The sequence below is a fragment of the Podarcis melisellensis genome (genome assembly GCF_964234715.1).
Source record: "Podarcis melisellensis genome assembly, chromosome: 3".
NCBI classification, from domain to species: Eukaryota; Metazoa; Chordata; class Lepidosauria; order Squamata; family Lacertidae; genus Podarcis; species Podarcis melisellensis.
This window is the reverse complement of record NC_138530.1, coordinates 10,486,791-10,508,760: the sequence shown is the minus strand read 5'-3', so window position 1 is coordinate 10,508,760 and position 21,970 is coordinate 10,486,791. Positions and strand designations below refer to the sequence as shown.

The 21,970-nt window shown below is 43.4% G+C and overlaps 2 protein-coding genes across 6 annotated transcripts in view; one reads left to right on the top strand and one right to left on the bottom strand.

The window, feature by feature from the left end:
• Nucleotides 1-16,861, top strand: part of VRK2 (VRK serine/threonine kinase 2) — a 67,430-nt gene extending 50,569 nt beyond the window's left edge. For 2 of the 3 annotated variants that reach the window (XM_081904120.1, XM_081904122.1), the window contains 5 exons: nucleotides 4,065-4,123; nucleotides 5,863-6,044; nucleotides 14,069-14,236; nucleotides 15,552-15,617; nucleotides 16,388-16,861. In XM_081904120.1, coding sequence (XP_081760246.1) covers nucleotides 4,065-4,123; nucleotides 5,863-6,044; nucleotides 14,069-14,236; nucleotides 15,552-15,617; nucleotides 16,388-16,681 — 769 coding nt within the window. In that variant the 3' untranslated portion in view covers nucleotides 16,682-16,861. The remainder of the gene's footprint in view (nucleotides 1-4,064; nucleotides 4,124-5,862; nucleotides 6,045-14,068; nucleotides 14,237-15,551; nucleotides 15,618-16,387) is intronic. The other variant, XM_081904121.1, reaches the window with a different exon arrangement.
• The window catches only part of FANCL (FA complementation group L), a 46,342-nt gene continuing 41,020 nt past the window's right edge, over nucleotides 16,649-21,970 (bottom strand). For all 3 annotated transcript variants that reach the window (XM_081904288.1, XM_081904286.1, XM_081904287.1), the window contains 6 exons: nucleotides 21,473-21,556; nucleotides 19,776-19,821; nucleotides 19,614-19,695; nucleotides 18,404-18,520; nucleotides 17,132-17,203; nucleotides 16,649-16,787 (listed from right to left, as the gene is read on the bottom strand). In XM_081904288.1, the coding sequence (XP_081760414.1) occupies nucleotides 16,752-16,787; nucleotides 17,132-17,203; nucleotides 18,404-18,520; nucleotides 19,614-19,695; nucleotides 19,776-19,821; nucleotides 21,473-21,556 (437 nt within the window). In that variant the 3' untranslated portion in view covers nucleotides 16,649-16,751. The remainder of the gene's footprint in view (nucleotides 16,788-17,131; nucleotides 17,204-18,403; nucleotides 18,521-19,613; nucleotides 19,696-19,775; nucleotides 19,822-21,472; nucleotides 21,557-21,970) is intronic.

Genomic DNA, 21,970 nt, shown 5'->3' with positions numbered 1-21,970 from the left:
TGCTATGCAAATTAGGACCATTTGAATAACATAATTTGCCTCTGAGATTTTTAAGTTTACATCGGAACATCTTCTGATGCCCTAGAGGGTGATCTAATTTACCATGTTTCTTTTACTTGCATTTAGTAAGCAAACTGCCAGGCTTGTCTAATGCGGTATTTGATATTGGCCTCCGTTCGTTGTTACGAATGAATTTACGAAACAGGAGAAAAACTGGAAAAGAAAGATCTGGGGAAATCTCCATGCAGGTTTGCTGACCCCACATCACTCCTCATGTTTCTAGAACCCAGGACCATCCGCTTATGCTAAATTCAGGACAAAGGAAGTTCTGTTCCACACAGCACATACCGTATTTTTCGTCCCATAGGATGCTCTGTCCCATAGGACGCACCTAGTTTTTTTGGGGGGGGAATAGAGGGGGGGAAATTCCTTTATTTCCCCCCAAAAAAAACCAGGTCGGGGAACAGCGGGATGGCAGCGCTGCGCCTCCCCGCTGTCCCCCGTGCTTGTGGGGCTGGCCGATGTCTGCCCGAAGCGCGGGGCGCTCTGCTTCAGGCTGCTATCCGCAGCGTGGGGAGCCCTGTGGGGGCTCCCCAGGCTTGCTGATAGCTTCCTGAAGCCTGGAGAGCGAGAGGGGTCGGTGCGCACCGACCCCTCTCGCTCTCCAAGCTTCAGCGAAAGCCTGCATTCGCCCCATAGGACGCACACAGATTTCCCCTTCATTTTTGGAGGGGAAAAAGTGTGTCCTATAGGGCGAAAAATACGGTATTTAAATTGGTATTGGCTGCCACAAGATGCAGTAATGTCCACTAATTTGGGTAAGGTGAGACAAATACCTGGAGGATGAAGCTGTCAAATGCTTCTGGCTGCAATGGTTGTGTTCTACCCCCACTAATTGCTACTTGCTTGAAATTGCAAGTTGGGAGATTTCTTTTGTGCTCAGGTCCTGCTTCCAAACTTTCCATATGTGTCTCATTGGCTGCTGTGAGAACAGGATGCCGGATTCGAAGGCCCTTTGCTCTGATCCAGCAAAGTTCTATTTTTATGGTTGGTTTCAGTTCAGTACAGCGATAAGAAAAAGCTCCGCAGAGCCTCATCAACCATTTTGTCCAAGACTGCATGGAGTTTGGTCTCAGCTTTACAAAGACCCAACGTCCTGGGTCTGAACATCACCTGCACTCCACGCTTCAGCATTAGTGGCCACACGCATAAGGTGGGAGACGGTTTTGTCTGCGTGCGTTCCACCATAACCAGCAATGTCTCCATTGATGTAGTGCTGGACAAGCATATTGGCAAAGAAGCTGCAGCAATGGCTTGCCTCTCCAAAAGGGCATGGGAGAATGTGATGCTCACCACCAATGACATAAATTTCTGCTGGAAGCCGCCCAGAGTGGCTGGGGAAAAACCAGCCAGATGAGCGGGGCATCATCATCATTATTATTATTATATTATTATTATTATTATTATTATTATTATTATTATTATTATTATTATTTTGTTTAGGTAACTCTGATCCCATAATTCCCAAGATAAAAACTTCAGCTTCTTTTTCTTCTTCTTTACAAATGTTAGCTTTTTTCATTATATATCATTTCCCAGTAATCGTTAACCTTATTACAAGACCACTGCATATGGGAAAAGGTACCTTCTTTCCCTTTGCATTTCCAGCACATAATTCGATTTTGATTTATACGTTTGCCAATCTACTTGGTGCTTGATACCATCTGTATAACATTTTCCTATAGTTTTCTCTTAAATCATAACATGCTGTAAATTTTATGTCTGTGTTCCACAGACTTTCCCAGGCCTCCATCCAACACCTTGACTTTACCCCCAAAGGCTCACTTGTTCCAATGTCTCCCAAGGCAGATTGCTGACAACTACAAAGCATTTTGGTCAACCAATGTTCCTATCACCCACACCACATATGGAAAGGCATAAGACTCTTCTATTTATCACACTTTAGGACAGCCTTCCCCAACCTCGTGCCCTGCAAATATTTTGGACTACAGGTTCCGTCTGCCTCAACTGGCATAGCCATCAACAAACAAACAAACCTGTTCTGGTTTTCATGCTTACTCAAATCTGCTCTCACTATAATGTGTGAAATCTGTCATAGCCTTCTTGGCAAGCAGATGGGATAATCTAGGGCTAGGCTCTCGCCTCTCGTTTCCGTTGCTCCCTCTTCTCTCTGTGCAGAATCCGGACTATACACTGGGAGTAGAAAGTCAGGACAGGGGTGTCTGCTGCATGAACCAGTAAAGGTAAAGGGACCCTTGACCATTAGGTCCAGTCGTGGCCGACTCTGGGGTTGCGGCACTCCTCTCGCTTTCTTGGCCGAGGGAGCCGGCGTACAGCTTCCGGGTCATGTGGACAGCATGACTAAGCTGCTTCTGGCGAACCAGAGCAGCACACAGAAATGCCGTTTACCTTCCCACCGGAGCGGTACCTATTTATCTTACTTGCACTTTGATGTGCTTTTGAACTGCTAGGTTGGCAGGAGCAGGGACCGAGCAACGGGAGCTCACCCCGTCACGGGGATTTGAACCGCTGACCTTCTGATCGGCAAGTCCTAGGCTCTGTGGTTTAACCCACAGCGCCACCCGCTTCCCTTTCACGAACCAGCATCAAGTGCTAAAATGTCCCCTTTTTGCTCTCTGGCTGACTGATAAGGCCAGTAAGGAGCGAAAGATGATTTAGGGATTCTGAAATTTCAATAGTGGGAATTGTGTGTGTGGGTGTGGGTGCGCGTGCGCACCCACCCACCCACCCACCCACACCCACATAGTGTCCACAAAATATACATAATGGAGCATTGGCACCCATGGCACATTGACATTTCTGTAAACTTGTGCAGACCATCAGCAGACAAGTTGGAAAGCAAATTTTAGGAGATCCATCTTCTGAGGAGTTTTTGAGTCCCTACGGAATGTCTTACCAAAAAGTGAATGCCACTTGGACTTCTTAGCAAGAAATGGAACCTGCTATTGGTCCACTATCTTTTTTTAAAGTTTTATTCTTAATTTAATCTTTTCTTATTAAAGTTAAAAAAAATGGTTATATAGTGTGTTTTTTAGAAGCTAAAATCATCATATAAACATAGGATGGGAAAAGTAATTATTTAATGTACTCATTTAGGCAATTTATATGCCGCTTAAAATCTCTTAAGTGGTTTATGGGCATTGTAAAGCTTTGCAGATAAACATCAAATTGCAGCAAGTGCAGTGAAATGTTACAAATAAAAAACAAGATGCAGTAAACACATTATAAAAAAAAATCCAGCGTTTAAAACATTCCTTAGCAATTAGGGAAGGTGGGAGGGCTTTTCCTAGATCGTTTCAAGGGCAGTGGTAGCTCTGAAAGCATGCTTTAAACACACACCTGTGAGTTCCAGTCAATTCCTCCCTCCTGGAGATGTGTTTTTGTGCTTGTGTATGTCCTTCAGATGTTAAAAGATGCTGTCAGGTTCTGTTCAAAATGTGGGCACCACCATTTGCTGCAACCCTCCCTGACTCTTGTTGCTAACTGCAAAAAAAGAAGCAGCATGCACAACTCTCTTTAGAAGTCCATTCGCTCACTGCCCAAGACAGCTTCATTCGCTGCTGCTCTGGAACTATTACTATTACTATTATTATTATCTTATCCATCTGTTGCCATTTTGCGTTCAGAATCTACTTTGGAGCAACAAGCACCAGCCTGGTGAACCGTGCTGAACTTTAGACGACCATTAATCTGTGGATTTAGGAGTAAAGAAAGCAAATTTATCTCAGGGTGGTGTGTGTTTGTGAAGGGATTCCTTTATTGCATTACCCTGCAAAACATTTGGCAAGAGCTCTGGAAAGCGAAGACATTTCCTTGACCGTAATTCTGCTCAGGCTATAGTGGTGCTTATAGTCACACAATGCAAAGGGGGTTAACACAGTGGGTAGACAGGTCTCCCAAATTCCAGCAGTCTCCAGCTTTCAAGAGGAGGCTGATCTGCTTTGCCTCCCCATCTCGTCCCTGACAACCTTCGGATTTTGCCGTCTTCTGATCTAACATTCTTTGCCTCCTCACCTTTTCAGGCTCCTGGACGAACTCCCAGATTCAGTGACAAGATGGGCTCCCACAGGAACAGACTGCAGTAAGTTGAGCCAATTGACCAATTGAAATGAACCTTCGAAGCCTGTTATGGTTTGGAATGGGAGTGCCAGAAGGATTGCCACCTTCCAGACCAGGGGTGCGCAAGCTGTAGCCCTCCAGATGTTTCTGGACTACAACTCCCATCATTCCTGATCTCTGGCTGGGGCTGATGTAGTCCAGAAACATCTGATGGTTCCAAAGGAACCTGCTTCAATTCAAAACTAGTCAAATTTAGCAGCAGCAGCAATTTCTTTGGCTCACATCGGAAGCATCTCTGACTTGGAACAGGGAAGGAAAGGTGTAGTCAACAGAGAATACAAGGGTATTGTAGGCATCTGAGCGAAGTTTTGCATGGCAGCACATTGCAAATTGTGAGCAATTTGTTTTCTTTACACATAACTACCTTGGCTGTGACCAGGACTTCTCTAGGCTAGGCTAATATTCTAGATAAAAAGAAGAAGAAGAGGAGTTTGGATTTGATATCCCGCCTTTCACTCCCTTTAAGGAGTCTCAAAGCGGCTAACATTCTCCTTTCCCTTCCTCCCCCACAACAAACACTCTGTGAGGTGAGTGGGGCTGAGAGACTTCAAAGAAGTGTGACTGGCCCAAGGTCACCCAGCAGCTGCATGTGGAGGAGCGGAGACGCGAACCCGGTTCCTCAGATTACGTGACTACCGCTCTTAACCACTACACCACACTGGCACTGTCTATGGACATCCAAGTTGAATGTTGGAAGATTCAGGGTATATTATTATTAATTAAATTCATCGAAAGATCACAGGGTGGTCTACAATATGAAAAACTCAAAAATGCATAATAAACAAAAACAATAACCCCCCTTTCAGTTTAAAAGGCCATAGGATGTTTCTTTAGTTAAAGGCCTGGGAGAAGAGGGATGCTTTTGCAACAAAGGACACCCCAGAGAGACTGCTGTTGAGTTCAGATTCTGTTTGGCCCCTGGGAGAACAGAATGCGTGACTAGATGGTCCTTTGGCCTGCTCCTATTTTGTTAGGATCTTATGCTCGCAAGTGCTCTGTGTCTACCCCGAATGCTGCCTGCTACCTTCTTTGATTTTCGTTTGAGCTACATTACCGGCACAAGTCTGAAAATGAATTTATGATGCATGCGTGTGTTACTTGAGCTTATGAAACCTAGATTGCGCTCCTAGGTCCTTTGCATATCGCACGTACCTCGCACCGACTCTTCTGCACTCAACAGAAAGATTAACACTACACTCCTGTACTCAGGGTTGTATAGCTTCATTACCCAGCTAGGGATTTGGTTTTTGAAGCTGTTAACAGCTGCTTAAAAGCAGCAGCAGTAGTACTTTTCTACTCCGAAGTAAGTCCATTAAGGTCATTGTGCTTAGTCCCAAGAAGCTTATAGCATTACAGCCTAATCAGCTTCCCATGTTTCGGTTCGTGTTGCCAAGTTCAAGTGTTAACACTAGATTGCACGAGGTTTCACAATTGCCCGCCACCTTTCTAGCTGGTCACGCAAATGCAGTTGGGCATGGCCATCACAGAACTGGTGACCTCCAAGTGATTTAAGAAGAAACACTTGCTAATATATGTCTGCGTATTTCAGCCAAGGAAAGACGGGGGTTTCTCAGTAGTATCTGGTTGGCTACTTTGGAAAGTTTAACATAGGCCAGAGAGGCTTTCGGTCCGATGCAGCAAAGCTCTTGCGTCCTTAAAAAATGCCTGACCTCCAACAAATTGAATGTTGTGTTTCTATAGGTGAAATAGCCAGGTTTTTGAAAAATGCATCTGATTTAGCGTACAAGGAAAAGCCCGATTATGAAGCACTAAGGAAAATCCTCCTGGATGGTCTGGAACACAAAGGAGTCTGTTGCAACGGGGCACTGAATTTTACCGCTGCCAAAAGACCTCCGAATGAATCTGCTGCTAAACACAAGAAAGTAAGTACATAGCCGTTGGATTTGGTCAAGGCTGGATAAATATAACACATGTCCTGTTAAGGAATAGTTTCGTTTACAGCTACCGTATTTTTCGCTCTATAACACGCACCTGACCATAACACGCACATCGTTTTTAGAGGAGGAAAACAAGGGAAAAAACATTCTGAATGAAACAGTGGATGTATAATTTTTGTGCTCCATGCTGTGGCCACAGACATGTGATCTGATGGTGAATTTGGGGTGACCCAATGCAGAGATCCTGAGGATCCATGTGGATCCATGCTTTTTAACCACATTTTAAGTGGGGAGGGAAGGAAAAACACAGAACGGACAAGGAGCACGAAAGGGGTGTGCAGAGAAGCAGCTGGCTAAGAATGCAGGAGAGGGGTATAACGGGAGGGAGGAAAGGAAGGCAAAAGTTTTCCCTCACCTACCCACCCAAGCCAGCCAGCTCGCACGCTCTCTCTCTCTCTCTCTCCCTCCTGCATGTTTCCCCCTCTGCTTGTCTGGAGGGGAGGGGCTTTCCCTGTTCTTTGTTCCGTTTGAGCAAACACAGCAAGGAAACAGAGCAGGGTGGGCAGTAAGACCCTGAGGCAGAATGTAGGAAAGCAGCCACTTCCTCTTTTCAGCTTTCCCTTCTAGGAGACGCGCGATTTGATTTTTGCCTGCTTTTTCGGCTCCAGGGACCACACATTCGCTCTATAACACGCACAGACATTTCCCCTTCCTTTTTAGAAGAAAAAATCTGCGTGTTATAGAAGGAAAAATACGGCAAATTTAACACATGGGGGAATGTGACGCTCGTGGAAATGGTATGTATTTTTAAAAATGCTACTTTTTGGAAGTTAATCGCCAACAAAGGAAATATCACGATTTTTTAAAAAGCAACAGTAACTTAATGGGTGGAGCCAGGGATTCAGTATATAAGGATGAGTCTCTCCTTCTCTACCCAAGGAAGGAGCTGATGATGTAAAATGTTAAAGTACATGTTTAGGGTTGCACCTAAAGACATAATCCCATGCAATGGGGCTTCCTCTCCCCACACACCCCTGTTCCCCCCAATATGCCCTAGAGTTTTGGGGGGAACCTCAGAACAGGGTTTTTTTGGGGGGGACTGGGGCAAGGGGAGGAAGTGCCCTTACAGATGTCCTTGTGCTAATAGGATGATTTGCTTGTTGATATCCAGTGAAAGATTTGAGGGTTCAGAGGTTGGATGCCATCCTACAAGAGGGAAACTTCCCTAACTCCTTTTTGACCCACAACTCTTTTCTTCCCTCCAAACCGGTAGTTCCCAAGTTTTTTTTGGCCATTCCCCACCTGAGCATCTCTATAATCCTGATTCACACCCCTCCCCCCCCCCCCGGTGACATTTTAATTCTTATTATTCAAAAAGTGAACTCCTATTCACGTGGAGGAAGCCTAAAAGGGCATTCACTATTAATAACTCATTATCAAATTGCCCCCCTTAAAAATCAAATTGCCGCCCTGTGGGGGGTATGTCCTACGTTGGGAACCACGGCTCCAAACAGCAAGACTTGTGCAAATTTCTTTGCTTCCTGTGCAGTGGGATAGTGCCAGAGTTGTTCACAAGGGACAGCTTTGGATGACAGCTGTCCCTTCAGAACGGATCAAAAGCCGAGTTGCCTTTATTGATGCAACCATTGTTCCCCTAAAATAACTTTGTTCTTTCTTTTTGCTCTGGCCTTCAAGAAGCTGCTTTCCTCAAATTTTGGCGCATGCTCGCTTTTTGAGACACACACGCTCTTCCCTTTCCGCCTCCCAGTCCTGTCAATATACAGTTAACCAACAAATAAATGCAAACCCCTTTGTTTTTAATAAACGTGGACCGGTGTAATTAGCAGTATTCACAGGGCCTGATTAGGAGCGTCGGCCGGGGATGTTAGCAGCCATATGAGCCCGCAGCCTTTGCTGACACAATATGGCAGGGTCAAGGCGGCGGTTCATTTTTAATATTCCTCGTGAACTTTGGACTGTCAGAATGGTACATGAGCCAAAAAAATGTGGGATGCAAACTAATGCGACTGATGGGCTGCGAGATGAATGGCGATTCAAATCCCGGCGCACAGATGGTTCTGATTTGCCGAGTTCTGTAGCTGCTGCAACTGAAGACATAAAATAGCCGCCTAGTCATAAATTAGCTCTTTGGAAGCCAAACCTTGGCACCAGAGCTTTACAACCTTCAATTAGTAGCGAAAGAAGTATTTGAATGACTCCAGTATTGACATCTGTAGGTCTGCATAGTAATCATTCCTAATAGAAGAGAATCTCTGTTTGAGGGGCTTTTGCATGGCTAATTAACTACCAGTGAGAATATGTAATTTTTTCATGATCTCCCGATTGTCACCTTTCTCTCATGATACAATTACATTTTATTGTAGCGAATGCCTTTGCAAACCCAATTGTCAGCACTATTTACATTGTGTAGAAAAGCAGAACAAAAGTTCATCTTTAATAAAAAGCTACTGGATTTTGATCTTGGTAATTACCAAGACTCTTTTTTCCCCCCCAGAGTTTTATAGACTTTGGTATTTTTTTTTTATCACTTTTACAACAAAGCAAAAAGCCATTTCTTTGACAGTAGTTTGCTTGCTGTTGTGGTCACCATTTAATCTATGCTAATTTGAGCAGTGGCTCTCTGTTTCTGCAATTTGTAGTTTTCTAAAGTTAATTGAAATATGTAAGTTTCCTCCCCCCTTTTTTCACAAAAGGCATCTGCTCTCTAAACTTCTGATGTTTGGCCAATTTGATTTCCCCTCGCCCATTCTTAAATGTGCAGATTTAAGAAATAGTAACTACTGCCTATTAAAGTCAGAACTACCTGCGTTAAGTTGGGCTGTATATATTTTTGCTGCTAGATTGAAGGGGAAAGTGACTTGGGTTACCTCTTCTGCTTTAGACAACCATTTAGAACTTTATAAAAACAGCAGCAACAGCTGTAATTCAAAGTGCTCTCAGTAGTCCTAGGAATTTGCACAGATGTCCCTGCCCTGGGATTTTGACTTTCCCCCCGAACTGTGGATCACTCCCCTTTACCAAGCCATTTTGCAAACTTTGGGTATTTCCCTTCATTTCAAAACTGCTTTGCTATGTGGTTGCTGTTTGATTTATTGATGCACAACGAATCTGGACTTAGAACTATGATGCTGATGGTATTTGTGGGTCCTAGCCAGTGGTTGCAATCCAGAAGTGTTTTTTCTTCTTCAAACACTTGACCCTCCTTTCCCAAATGTCACCTTAACAAGTCCACTGTTGGAGGCAGCACGCTTTTGAATTCCAGCTGCTGGAAGATGCAGAATGGGGACAGTTCTTTTGCATTCAGAGTTCCCACTTGAGTGGCCAGGATGCTAGACTAGGTGGAAACCACTGGCCCAACCCAGCGGACCTTTCTTAGGTTCTTAAACTTCTGTTCACTTCGAAAGCAACTTGCGGGGCAACATTGGAAGATGCTACCCAAGAGAAAAGCTATGGTTTTCCCATTAGTGATGTATGGAACTGAGAGCTGGACCATAAAGAAGGCTGATCGCCAAAGAATTGATGCTTTTGAATTATGGTGCTGGAGGAGACTCTTGAGAGTCACATGGACTGCAAGAACATCAAACCTATCCATTCTGAAGGAAATCAGCCCTGAGTGCTCACTGGAAGGACAGAGCATGAAGCTGAGGCTCCAATACTTTGGCCACCTCCTGAGAAGAGAAGACTCCCTGGAAAAGACCCTGATGTTGGGAAAGATGGAGGGCACAAGGAGAAGGGGACGACAAAGGACGAGATGGTGGGACAGTGTTCTTGAAGCTACCAACATGAGTTTGACCAAACTGCGGGAGGCAGTGGAAGACAGGAGTGCCTGGTGTGCTCTGGTCCATGGGGTCACAAAGAGTTGGACACAACTAAACAATAACAACCCAAGAGAAACAAGCTTAACCCACCATCTTGCTTCAATGAACTAGTTCTGTGATATGTATCTTGTGTGTTCCATTTCCTTAGGAAAAGTCAGTTTGTTGGTCCAGCACAAGCAGATTTGGCTTGCTGACGTGTAGTCACTGTTTATCATAAAGTTGCGGATTTAGGGCATTGTGACTGGTTCCCCTGCACAGGGTTCAGAGGCCAAGGGGGAGCCTTCTTGTCTCCGTCCCAAATCCTAATAATCACTGGGCCTCAGGAAGGAGGCATGAAAGCTCTTACAGGGTCCTAGAGTCTTCCTGCCTCCTTTCCAAAGCCTAGTTAGCAGTTGTCCAGCTTTGGGAAGGAGATGGGAGGGCTTTAGACCTCTGTCAGAGACCGGTACCTCCCTTATCTGGCTTTGGAAGGCAGAACAAGGGCTGGGAAGCATCCAATTTTGGATTTGTACAAAGGTCCACCCCTTTCATAGCACATGCCAACAGGACACTTTGACCAGATGTTTTGGGGCTAGGTACTGCAAGTGTGGGATGTGGGTAGTGCTGTGGGTTAAACCACAGAGCCTAGAACTTGCCAAGCAGAAGGTCAGTGGTTCGAATCCCCGCAACGGGGTGAGCTCCCATTGCTCGGTCCCTGCTCCTGCCAACCTAGCAGTTCAAAAGCACGTTAAAGTGCAAGTAGATAAATAGGTACCACTGCGGCGGGAAGGTAAACGGCGTTTCCGTGCGCTGCTCTGGTTCACCAGGAGCGGCTGACTCATGCTGGCCACATGACCCGGAAGCTGTACGCCGGCTCCCTCTGCCAATAAGGCGAGATGAGCGCCGCAACCCCAGAGTCGGCCACGACTGGACCTAATGGTCAGGGGTCCCTTTACCTTTACCCTTTACTGCAAGTGTAACACAGCCATTTTGTTTAGACAAGAAGGGCAGGGTGCCAGAAGGTCAACAGTTTCTCATTTCCGCTGGACAGGCTTTCTGCCTAATCAGGTGAATCATAGAATTATAGAGTTGGAAGGGACCTTGAGGAAGGATCATCTAGTCCAACCTCCGGCAATGCAGGAATATGCAGCTATCCCATCCAGGGATCAAACCTGCAACCTTGACGTTATCAGCACCAGGCTCTCACCAACTGAGCTAGCCAGTGACAACCAGCCAGGACCCCACACCCGCTCTGTGTCCAGCTCCTGCCCAGGAAAACAAGTAGGGGGTCATAGAAGAATGTTTGGAAAAAGGACTATTCATCCCAATTATGCCAGTTCCACGGTTCTGGAAAGATTAAGTTTTTGTACAGGTTGGGTTATGGAGAGTATCCCCCAAACTGTACCAGGCCGCTGGACAAAGCAGTTTCTTTTCCCTTTTCCCCTCTTCCGTTTCCTCCAAAAGCTCAGAAATCTATTACGTTTTGTATTTAGCTTAAAACTTACCTTGGATATTGATGTCAAACAAGATGTTGCTGAACTTTGATTGCAAGAAAAGAGAGATCTGCAATAGTATTTGCTATTTGCAAGTGCATAACCCCATTTAAAGTCCACGAGCGAGGAGTGTCAATTATCACAGCTTCTGTTCCTCAGACACAGGCAGAAGTATTTTTAATGGCCAATAACAAGGTCAGGGAGAGAACTGTGCTGTTTGCAGATGACTTGAACCTCGTCCCCATCATCCTCTGAGTTTTTCGTGGAGATTTCAAATATCCTCTTTCATTAGCATGAAATGCATACCTTGCATCATCTCAGATTTGAGAGCTGTTTCTGACTCGAGGGTATTCTAAAATATAGCGTGTTGTGAACCGTCGGCAAATAGGGAATAAAGGCAGGAAAGTCCATTTTCTGTGAAAAGCTTCAACTGCTTTTGAGTTTGAAAAGCATTGTACTTCGCCCCCAATTCAGTTAACGATTGTGTAGGTGAAAATGGAGTAGCCATACAGAATACAATGAAGGCGATAATCAGGTTGGATTCTGGGGGAGAAGGAGAGTGAATAATCTTGCATATATTGCCACGTGATCAGATTAAAAATGGCTCCAAATTAGCCGGTACTGGAAGCATTTACCCGTTAATTGTTCAAAACTCCAACCTACAAAGCCAGAAATCCCAACACATCTCTGAATGAATGGGAGACCACATACCTGATCTCAAGTACAGTGGTACCTCTGGTTACGAACTTAATTCGTTCCGGAGGTCTGTTCTTAACCTGAAACTGTTCTTAACCGAGGTACCACTTTGGCTAATGGAGCCTCCTGCTGCAGCGCAAATTCTTTTTCTCATCCTGGGGCAAAGTTCTTAACCCATACTGCTTCCAGGTTAGCGGAGTCTGTAACCCAAAGTGTTTGTAACCCGAGGCACCACTGTAGAGATATAATACATTAGGAGAAGTGGGTGGCACTGAGGTCTAAACCACTGAGCCTCTTGGGCTTGCCGATCAGAAGGTTGGCAGTTCGAATCTGTGCAATGGGGTGAGCTCCTGTTGCTCTGTCCCAGCTCCTGCCAACCCTAGCAATTCAAAAGCACACCAGTGCAAGTAGATAAATAGGTACCGCTGCGGCGGAACGGTAAACGGCATTTCCATGCTCTCTGGCACTCGTCACAGTCCTCTGTGTGCCAGTAGTGTAGTCATGCTGGCCACATGACCCAGAAAACTCTATGGACAAATGACGGATCCCTCGGCCTGCAAGTGAGATGAGTGCTGCAACCCCATAGTTGCCTTTGACTGGACTTAACCATCCAGTCTTTACCTTTATAATACCTTCTTGTTGCCATTGACGCCTGTGCATTAGGAAGAGGTGGTGCAAGGGCTGCTCTGTATTCCCAGTGTGGAGCAGGCAAAGACTGAAGGATGTGATTGTAGTGGGAAAAGGCACCTAGTCACTTGGGCTGTTGGCTGTTAGTTCAACATCTTATGCAGAGCCACAGAATCCCTAGCTCTGCCGTAAGATGCAATTGCCTTAACCTGAATACAGTGGTACCTTGTAAGATGAATGCCTCGGAAGACAAAAAACTCGCAAGATGAAAGAGTTTTTCGTTTTTTGAGTTGCTTTGCAAGACGATTTTCCCTATGGGCTTGCTTTGGAGTTTGTTTCCTTTTTCTTAAAACTGTTAATACCAGGGTGCATCCGTGCTTCGCAAGACGAAAAATCCGCAAGACGAAGAAACTTGCAGAACGAATTAATTTCGTCTTGCGAGGCACCACTGTATATAAGAATAAATGTATATCAACTAATGCAGATTCTATCGTAATTTATTGGGGGGGGGAGGTAAGCCTTTTCATTGCTATTGAGATTTGGAAGCCTTTGCCTATTTATTACAGATCACCCAGCCATTGACCAGTAGATCCCAGTCTGTCTTTTGCCCTCTCCTCCTTTGTAAGGGAATGGACATGGGGAATCCACACTTCAGTTGTTGTTTGAAGAGTGCAGCTCACTCAACGTATTGCTCAGTTCACCCTATTACATGTCGTTGCTGCAAGTTAAAAAGAAAATAATCCCAGGGAGGGCAACCTAGAAATTTGACAAACGATATTCTTATCAGTGAAACAACATTTTTAATGTAAATGCAGCTTCTCGGGTGGGCAGGGGGGCTGCATGACCTTTCAGGGTGCCCCGAGAGCAAGTATATCAGTATTATGGGGAAGATGAGAAATTTGTCGCCCCATTTAGGGCGGGTCAGATCACCTCACTAATGGAATAAGTAGTGATTATTTTCTCATTCCAGGCACTGACATTAATTAGAATCACCACAATAAAAACAACTTACTTAGATATAGTTAATGCAAGCTTAATTGACAGAGACTTATTGGTTTTGCATCCAGTAAAGGTTAATAACATTCATCTAAGAGTTCTTTAAGAATCCTTGGAACAAATTTTCGCAATAAATAACGTTGCCCCTTAGGATAGCACAAGTGCAAGCACTCTGCTCAAGAGCTCAATGAAACGACTGCCCTGTGCAGTTCCAACTCGCGGTAAATGTTGGCCGTTCCTTGTGTTGGCGGATTAGTGATGCTTTTGCTAGAAGTTGCGCAGAAGCCATTCATTTCACACACAAGCCGCAGTCAATGGAACAGATTCTGTAAGGCAGGAGTAGCAGCTGCACAAGTCACTCAACTTGTACATTTAACAGGTTGATTTGCCAAAGCCAGTGCCAAGGCAAGTTAAAGACGAGAAGGGAAAGGAGTTCGAAAGCAAGGACCTCTCCTATCGTAGAAGAGCCGCTGTGGGAATGAAAAGCAGCCAAGGACAAGATGAGCAGATGCTGGCTGAGCTGAGCAAGCAGCTTCAGAATGAAGCGGTGAGTTCTTAAAATAAATAAAATTGCTGCATTAAATTGTACCTGGCTTGCGGAAAACTCCTGCTTTTCTAGCTGTACATTCCCCCACTCCCTGCACACCTTGGAAAATATTGAGCGCAGGTGAGAAACGGCCGAACAAAGGTTACTTTTCCTGCAATGTACGTTGCTAATAATAATAATAATAATAATTTTTTATTTATACCCCACCCATCTGGCTGGGTTTCCCCAGCCACTCTGGGCAGCTTCCAACAAAACACTAAAATACAATAACCTATTAAATATTAAAAGCTTCCCTAAACAGGGCTGCCTTCAGATGTCTTCTAAAAGTTTGGTAGTTATTTTTCTCTTTGACATCTGGTGGGAGGGCGTTCCACAGGGCGGGTGCCACTACTGAGAAGGCCCTCTGCCTGGTTCCCTGTAACTTGGCTTCTCATAGCGAGGGAACCATCAGAAGGCCCTTGGTGCTGGACCTGTGTCCAGGCAGAACGATGGAGGTGGAGACGCTCCTTCATGTATACTGGACCAAGGCCGTTTAGGGCTTTAAAGGTTAACACCAACACTTTGAATTGTGCTCAGAAACGTACTGGGAGCCAGTGTAGGTCTTTCAAGACCGGTGTCTCGGCGTGGATGGGTGGGGGGCAGGATTTTTATGGATGCTGTGATGCTCCACCACTTTGAAATGGTACAGGCCCTTGAGACCTTAACACGTTCCCCTTTTCACACTCATTTAAACCAATATGACCAGTTAGTATAGTATAGCTTCTCATGTACTAACTGCTAGTTCTGAAATTTAGAAAGGTTAATGATTGTTTTCTCCCCTGCTAACTAGGGCTGACTTGCTGTTGCCCATTAAAATCCATACCAATGCAAGTATTCTGCACATACCTGGGTAAACTCTAAAAGCATTTACTATGTGCCCTGGCCCACACATACACTGTTATGCACAAGGGAGAGGGGGGAAGGCTAAAAAGCAACTGCCACACATGAAGGCTTTGTAAGCCCAGGGGTGGCGGCACTGCTTCTGCGGGCAGCCCCCGCCCCTGAGCCCTTTTGCTCTCCACTAAAAGCGGAACAGAATTAAGATGACCCTCAGGGACCCTTGCAACTCTACAATTCTGTTACTTCAAAGGCGTTCGCCCCGAACTTGCATATACACCTGTGTCACCTTAATAGATCTTCCTATGAACTATGTTCTCCCTGAGGCAAGAAATGTGTTACTTTAAAGCCAGCTGCTGGTTGCATTCCCCGCCACCCCCAAACTTCACCCTTACTCTAAAGGCTTTTACCACTGGCTAGTTCTGTTTGTTCTTCCTAGCCCGCTGAGACTGGAGGAAAGCCAGCTGGAGCCACAACCGATGTTTACAGGAGGAAGTTAGTCAAGGTGAGTTCAGCAGGCAGCTTGAAGCATCTGTGATGCTCATAGGCTACTGAGCCAGGTTCACGGTTTATGAGCGACTTGGGCCCGAGATACCTCAAGGACCACCAGAGCCCTTCTTTCCCAGCTCAATCACTGAATTATCCAGAGGAGTGCTGTTAATTGTCCTACAGGTTTCATAACCCTGACTCGTTTCAACTAGAAGTTGATATGTAACACTGAGAAAGCTGGAGGAAACGTAAAACCATAGGGACTTATATGCTGATATAGTGGGAGTGCTGAATGTAGCAAGATTGACTGAATAGGTGTAACACCCCCCACTTGCCTTGTAAAAAATTATGATGGCATTCCCTTATCTGGCTATCATTTCTGTTGTTGGCTGAAAGAGAAGTCATAGCCCCAAATTGGACTGTCAGTCCATTCCTGTCAGGTGTCTCAATGCTCAGCATACAGCTTTATTACAGAAGCTGGCTAAACAAAATCAGTCTTCAAGAGATCCAAACAAGGAGGATTACTATGTAGGACAATGGTATGGCTTTTTGCAATGGACTAGGAATCTGATGGGTCAGGCTTCAACTTCTGCATCCCATGGCTCTCTGTGAAAAGAATAACTGAGATAATGGACGTAGAAAAGCTGTTATAGATAATAAATGTATCTGGTGAATTATTACACTTATCGTCAATTATCTTTGTACCATGAGTTTATTATTATTATACAAAAAAGTCATATATATATTTATGAAAGTACCAGAGCTTAAATATTTGTTCTTATGCAGATCTCTGTTGAAGACATGGATAGAGGTTTTATGCTCCCTTCTCAGAAAGGTAGAGAACCACAACCTATCTGCAACACCTTCTGGCAAATTGAGGAAAAATCCATAGGAAATGGAGTTACATATTCTGAAGCCTTTCAACCAGAACGCTTTCAGACTTCAACTAGCACTTCTATATGCAGCACTTTGGAGTCTGGACTTCATGAAGCATCTGGACTTCATAAAGAATTGTACCAATACACGATGACCATCATTGTCCTCCTCTTCTTAATACTGCTTTCTGTGTATTTTCTTTGATATCATGTCTAATGTGTTAGCATTCTTAAGAGTGTACATTTACATAGTTACAGGCTTCTGAAATTCCACTTCAGACTTTCTTCATAGACATTTTCAGTGTTATTGGCTGGAATGGTTTTTCAAAGCAAAGTGAGTTGTTACAAAATTAAAAATCAATAAAGTACTTGAATTTTGCTTACAGTATTTTCCAAGGTATTTATTACAAAGAATAATTCCCCCTCCCCTAATTTTTAACTCAGACACTGGAATTGTCGTCCCACCCCCCCACCCCACCCCCGCTAAGTATCAAGAGACACCGGTATCTGAGAGATTTAAGTATGCGCACGACAGTAACTTTGCACCAAAGTCTCCTAAAAGAAGACAAGCTAATTTCAATTGTATTTTGAAACCCTAACTTAAGCTCATACAGAAACAGCTCCAATTATCCAGCAACTACGTTGCTTTCCTTACCTTGTTACAATAGGGACATTCACCAAATATGACATTAAAACTTTGCCGACTGGAAGGAAGTCCACGCAGCCACTACAGAGAAATGCATGTTATTAGGTAAGTCCCAGGAAGACTCAAAAGAATAGGCCTCAAATACAGCAAGCTCCCTTACTATTCAAGGCCTTAAATCATGTTGCCCAGTCTCACTCTCCAGGTGGCTGCTCACAGCATGGGTTTTTGAATAGCAAGACAGAGAAAGCAAAGCTTGGTGTAACTAGTTGTCCTCATTTTTAGGAAACAAACCTGCCCCCATTGTCTGACTAGAAGATCTCCAGAAATATCTAATTCTGCCCCCAATCTATTTGCCAACTGCCAAGCTGAGCATATTTGGCCACACTTGGTCCTGGTGAGAACAAAAGCGGCTGCTTCTCCACTAATTATTGTCCCTAAAGGTAAAGGGGAAAGGGACCCCTGACAATTACGTCCAGTCGTGGCCAACTCTGGGGTTGCGGCGCTCATCTCGCTTTATTGGCCAAGGGAGCCGGCGTACAGCTTCCGGGTCATGTGGCCAGCATGACTAAGCCGCTTCTGGCGAACCAGAGCAGCGCACGGAAACGCTGTTTACCTTCCCGCCGGATCGGTACCTATTTATCTACTTGCACTTTGACGTGTTTTCGAACTGCTAGGTTGGCAGGAGCAGGGACTGAGCAACGGGAGCTCACCCTGTTGCAGGGATTCAAACCGCCGAGCCTCTGGTCGGCAAGTCCTAGGCTCTGTGGTTTAACCCACAGCACCACCCTACCAGTAAATTAATCAACAGGGATCTTTTACGGATCCTCAACCTCCATTTTGGCACACACTACTCAAGACCAAGTATATAGTCCAGGCTATTCAGTTTTGGCACAATAACTTTACAATTTCAATTTAACCCCAGCTGGAACTGTGTGATCTTTGGCAAATTCCTTTGCAGCACAACATTCCTGTGCTGTGAGTCTTAACCCAAAATTTTGAAATTTCACACATCTGTGGTGAAACATGTTTATATGCTGACTGGCATATAATGTGTGATCAAACAACTTGTAAGATTGGTTTGTATCAGGAGTACAAACAGCTTCAATGTGCTATCTACACGCATTCTTCAGAACAATTTTTTTTTTGCGGATGTGGGCACTGGAGGCTGCAGGAAAAAATGCCTCCTGTCCAATAACAGTACAAAAGAGCACCCGTATGATTGCACCCCACCCATCAATTTTCCGTTCCATAATCATAGAATGCTACCGTAAATTGCTCTACCTCATATAAACAAGCTTGATGGAAAGGCTGGCCACAGCGGGGGTCGTCACAGACTTGGTCTGGAATAGTCCCATCAAGACGGTAAGCGTAGCAGATCCCGCAATCCATAGAGAAGTCCTAAAAACACATGGAACACAGCTTGAGCACAGAATAAAGCATGTCAACTTGTTTCACCCATTTTAAACAATTACATTTGTGGTTGGCTTATCGTTTATAAGAAAATGTACAAGAGTCCATTTATGATCATTTATTAAGGACTAAACTTTAAAATTGTTATCAACTGAAGGCATCCCCCAACTGGTTAGAAAATGCATTTTTAACCTTTATTTTTAATACATTTATCCGTAGGTGGCAGGCATTATCCCTTTACTCGAGCACAGAGAGAAATGTGAAATGGCCATTTGTTAGAACAGGGGTGGCCAGTGTGTTGCACCCTCCAACTATGAGCCGGCATGGCCTGTGGTCAGGCATGATAGAAGCTGTAATCTGCCTATTTTAAGACATCAGGATACAAGAGAAGTGTGCTTCCCTCTTCCCTTTTTGTATCAGATGACAATCACCCAAAGAATGACCGAAGCAATGATTACCCTGACAAGACACTGAGATTAAAGTGTTGCCTTAATGGTGCCAACCCACAGATATTAAGAATATTTCTCCAGAATGCATATTATGAGATACCAACAGATTGAAGAGCTTGGTCCTTGGTTTACCCCAGGTATTCAGTTTCAATTGGCTTTGAACTAGTGACCATCTTGCGGAAAATCGTTGGTGTGGAAATTTTCCAATTAAGAGTGAAGTATCATTACATTATCACTAGGTGTGCAATGTGTTTTGAGCTTTAATCATGTCCTTATTAAGAATAAAACTCAATGAATTTTTGACGATCATGCAACGACCCTTTATTGTAAATTGTATTTGGTTTCTTTTTATTGTGAACTGAACTGAGATCTACAGGTATACTGTGGTATACAAATTTTTAACATAATAAATAAATAATAATTTATTATCTTATTTCATACTCTTTCATATTTCAATTTTTTCTTACTGAGACAAGGTAAACATTTTAACAAATCTTTAAAACTTAAAAGGTGAAGCTTATTTTGGATGTCTTAATCGCATGTATTAATGCTCCTATTATTTTGTTCTGCTACAGAATTCCCTTTTGCCATAGTATTCAAAATATGAACATTATAACCACAGAGCAACTTACAGATTTTTCTAGAGCTTCTCGAGATGGAAAATCAATTTCTAAAACCTCTTTCAAATTTTGTAGTAAACTGAGTTCTGGATCCCTGAAAAGAAGGAGGAAAATAAAGTATCAACACTCCAAAAAAAAGCTATGAACTAAATGTCTACAACCAAACACACTTACCACAGGTGTATGTTGCTGTTCAGCTTGACTTTCAAGGGATTTACCACTGAAAATAAAAATCACATGTGTTGTCACTATTCCCAAGAGCATTCTACGAACAGACTTCCTTCAAAGGGGACAATGGGGACTGGAGGGGAAGGAGGGCAGCTACATCCTAAAATTTTGTGTTTTTTATTATTTACTAAATTTATTTATCACAGTTTTACATCATAAATATGCAAAATGCACAACACAGTCATAATAAAAACAATAACACCCCGGGCTGCCTGATTCAGCAGAGAATGAATTCTCAATTATCAGGCATGTATTTATTTTTCTATGCATACACCACTTTTCTGCATATTGGCTCAAGGCAGCTGGATATGTAAGTCCATGCACTGCAAGGTTAGGTGTGCTGCATATAACACATCATGTAACTGGGCACCCTGTATTTTGCACTGTTGGTTTTAAGTAAACTTGCAATGCAAGGCACAATGTTTACAAACATTAAATGTTTAGTTATATCTCTGAATGGCACTTACAAGAAAGCCCAATCATAGATGCCATGGGATTTTCAGGAAGCCTGCAGAGTGCAGACCACGGGAGATATTATTTGCAGAATGAAAGAACACTCACGGAAACCCATGAAAATTTCACTGAAATTTGTCCTCCCCTTTGAATACCTTTTTTTATTACTTAATAGAGAATGGTAAAAGAACATAAACAAATCCCTGTCCCGCACTAAAATCAAATATTTCCAGCACATTACTAGTATTCACTGTATACTACTCTGATCTTGGGGATTAAGATCTGGATATAAATTATTTTAAACAGATATTGCCCATGGATCTATAAAGGGTGCTCTGCTTTTTTTAATTTACAATGATGCAGAGTTTGAGAGAAAGAGTCACGAGATGGCAAAGTTTGTGGATGATATTATATTATTCACTTTTTAAGTAGCTCTCCAATTTGGATGAACAGGCTAGTAAAATGGCAAGTGCAGTTCAAACTAAGTAAGTGCAAGTCGATGCACGCTGAGGTAAAAACTCCTAATTTCACAGATATGCTGATAGGGGCTTAATAGGCAATGACTGCAGCCTCAACGAAAATAATCAGCTCAAGGTATGCAACTGCTGTGAAAAGGCAAATTGCATTTGGTGGATCATAGGAAAGGGCCTGAAAATGAAACTGCCAATTCCATAATGACATTATACAAATATATTGAAACTGCCAATTCCATTGGCATTATACAAATATATTGACAGAACTGGAAACAACTCAGCTTTGAAGAAATCTTAGGGCATATTAGTCACCAGAAACCCATCTGCCTTTGGCCAAACCTTAGTTCCCAGGCTTTTACTGCAGCTTTTTTCAATGGATTGAGAACTGACATGCAGCCCACCAAGAAGACATGGGGCACAGTATAGCTTTCTGTAGCACTGCAGCTAAATTCATCTTATAGAACAGACTGGCAATATATTAAGCAGTGCAAAATTGTTTTGTAATGTATTGAATCTTCAACGTTTTTCTGAGCAACGCACGCACACACAATTTTCAAAAAATTAAGGTCAATGGTGTGAGTCTAGCTTGGTCTGCCTGAAACAAGTAGACTCAATTTAGTATAAAAGTTAACCTGCGGTAAGCATAAAGTGATATACACTGCGACAGAAAAGCTATTATGATTGACAAAATGGATTTTTAAATAGGAGTCATCCTACCGTGGTCTGCTCCAAGAAAGTAACACTCAGGAAGCATGGTGGGGTGTCTGGGATCTACCTCTATATTAATTGAAATGTTGTTTCCTGGAACAGACATGTAGATGAACAGAGCTATAACTACATATAGTTTCATCCTTACTCAACTATACTTCACACACACAAAAGGAATCTGCAAGAGCAATCTTAGTTTAAGCTTTGAACCCAAGACACTGTGCCGGTCATTTCTAAAAACAATACATCAGACCTTTTCTTCAGTTTTAACATTTGCAAGTTACTAGCTTCAAATTGTTTTATCCATTTCACATGCTTTGCTTTCCCACTTCTTATTTAGAACATGTTTTTTTTTATTCATTAGGCTTACATTAGCTAGTTGCTTCATTGGTCAGAGGTATCGATTAAAACTACTTTTAATCAATTAAAAAAAATGCCACCAAATTATTCAAATAGCAGGTGTCTTTTTTAAAAAAAAGTTAAATACTTTTTAATTCACATGTTCAA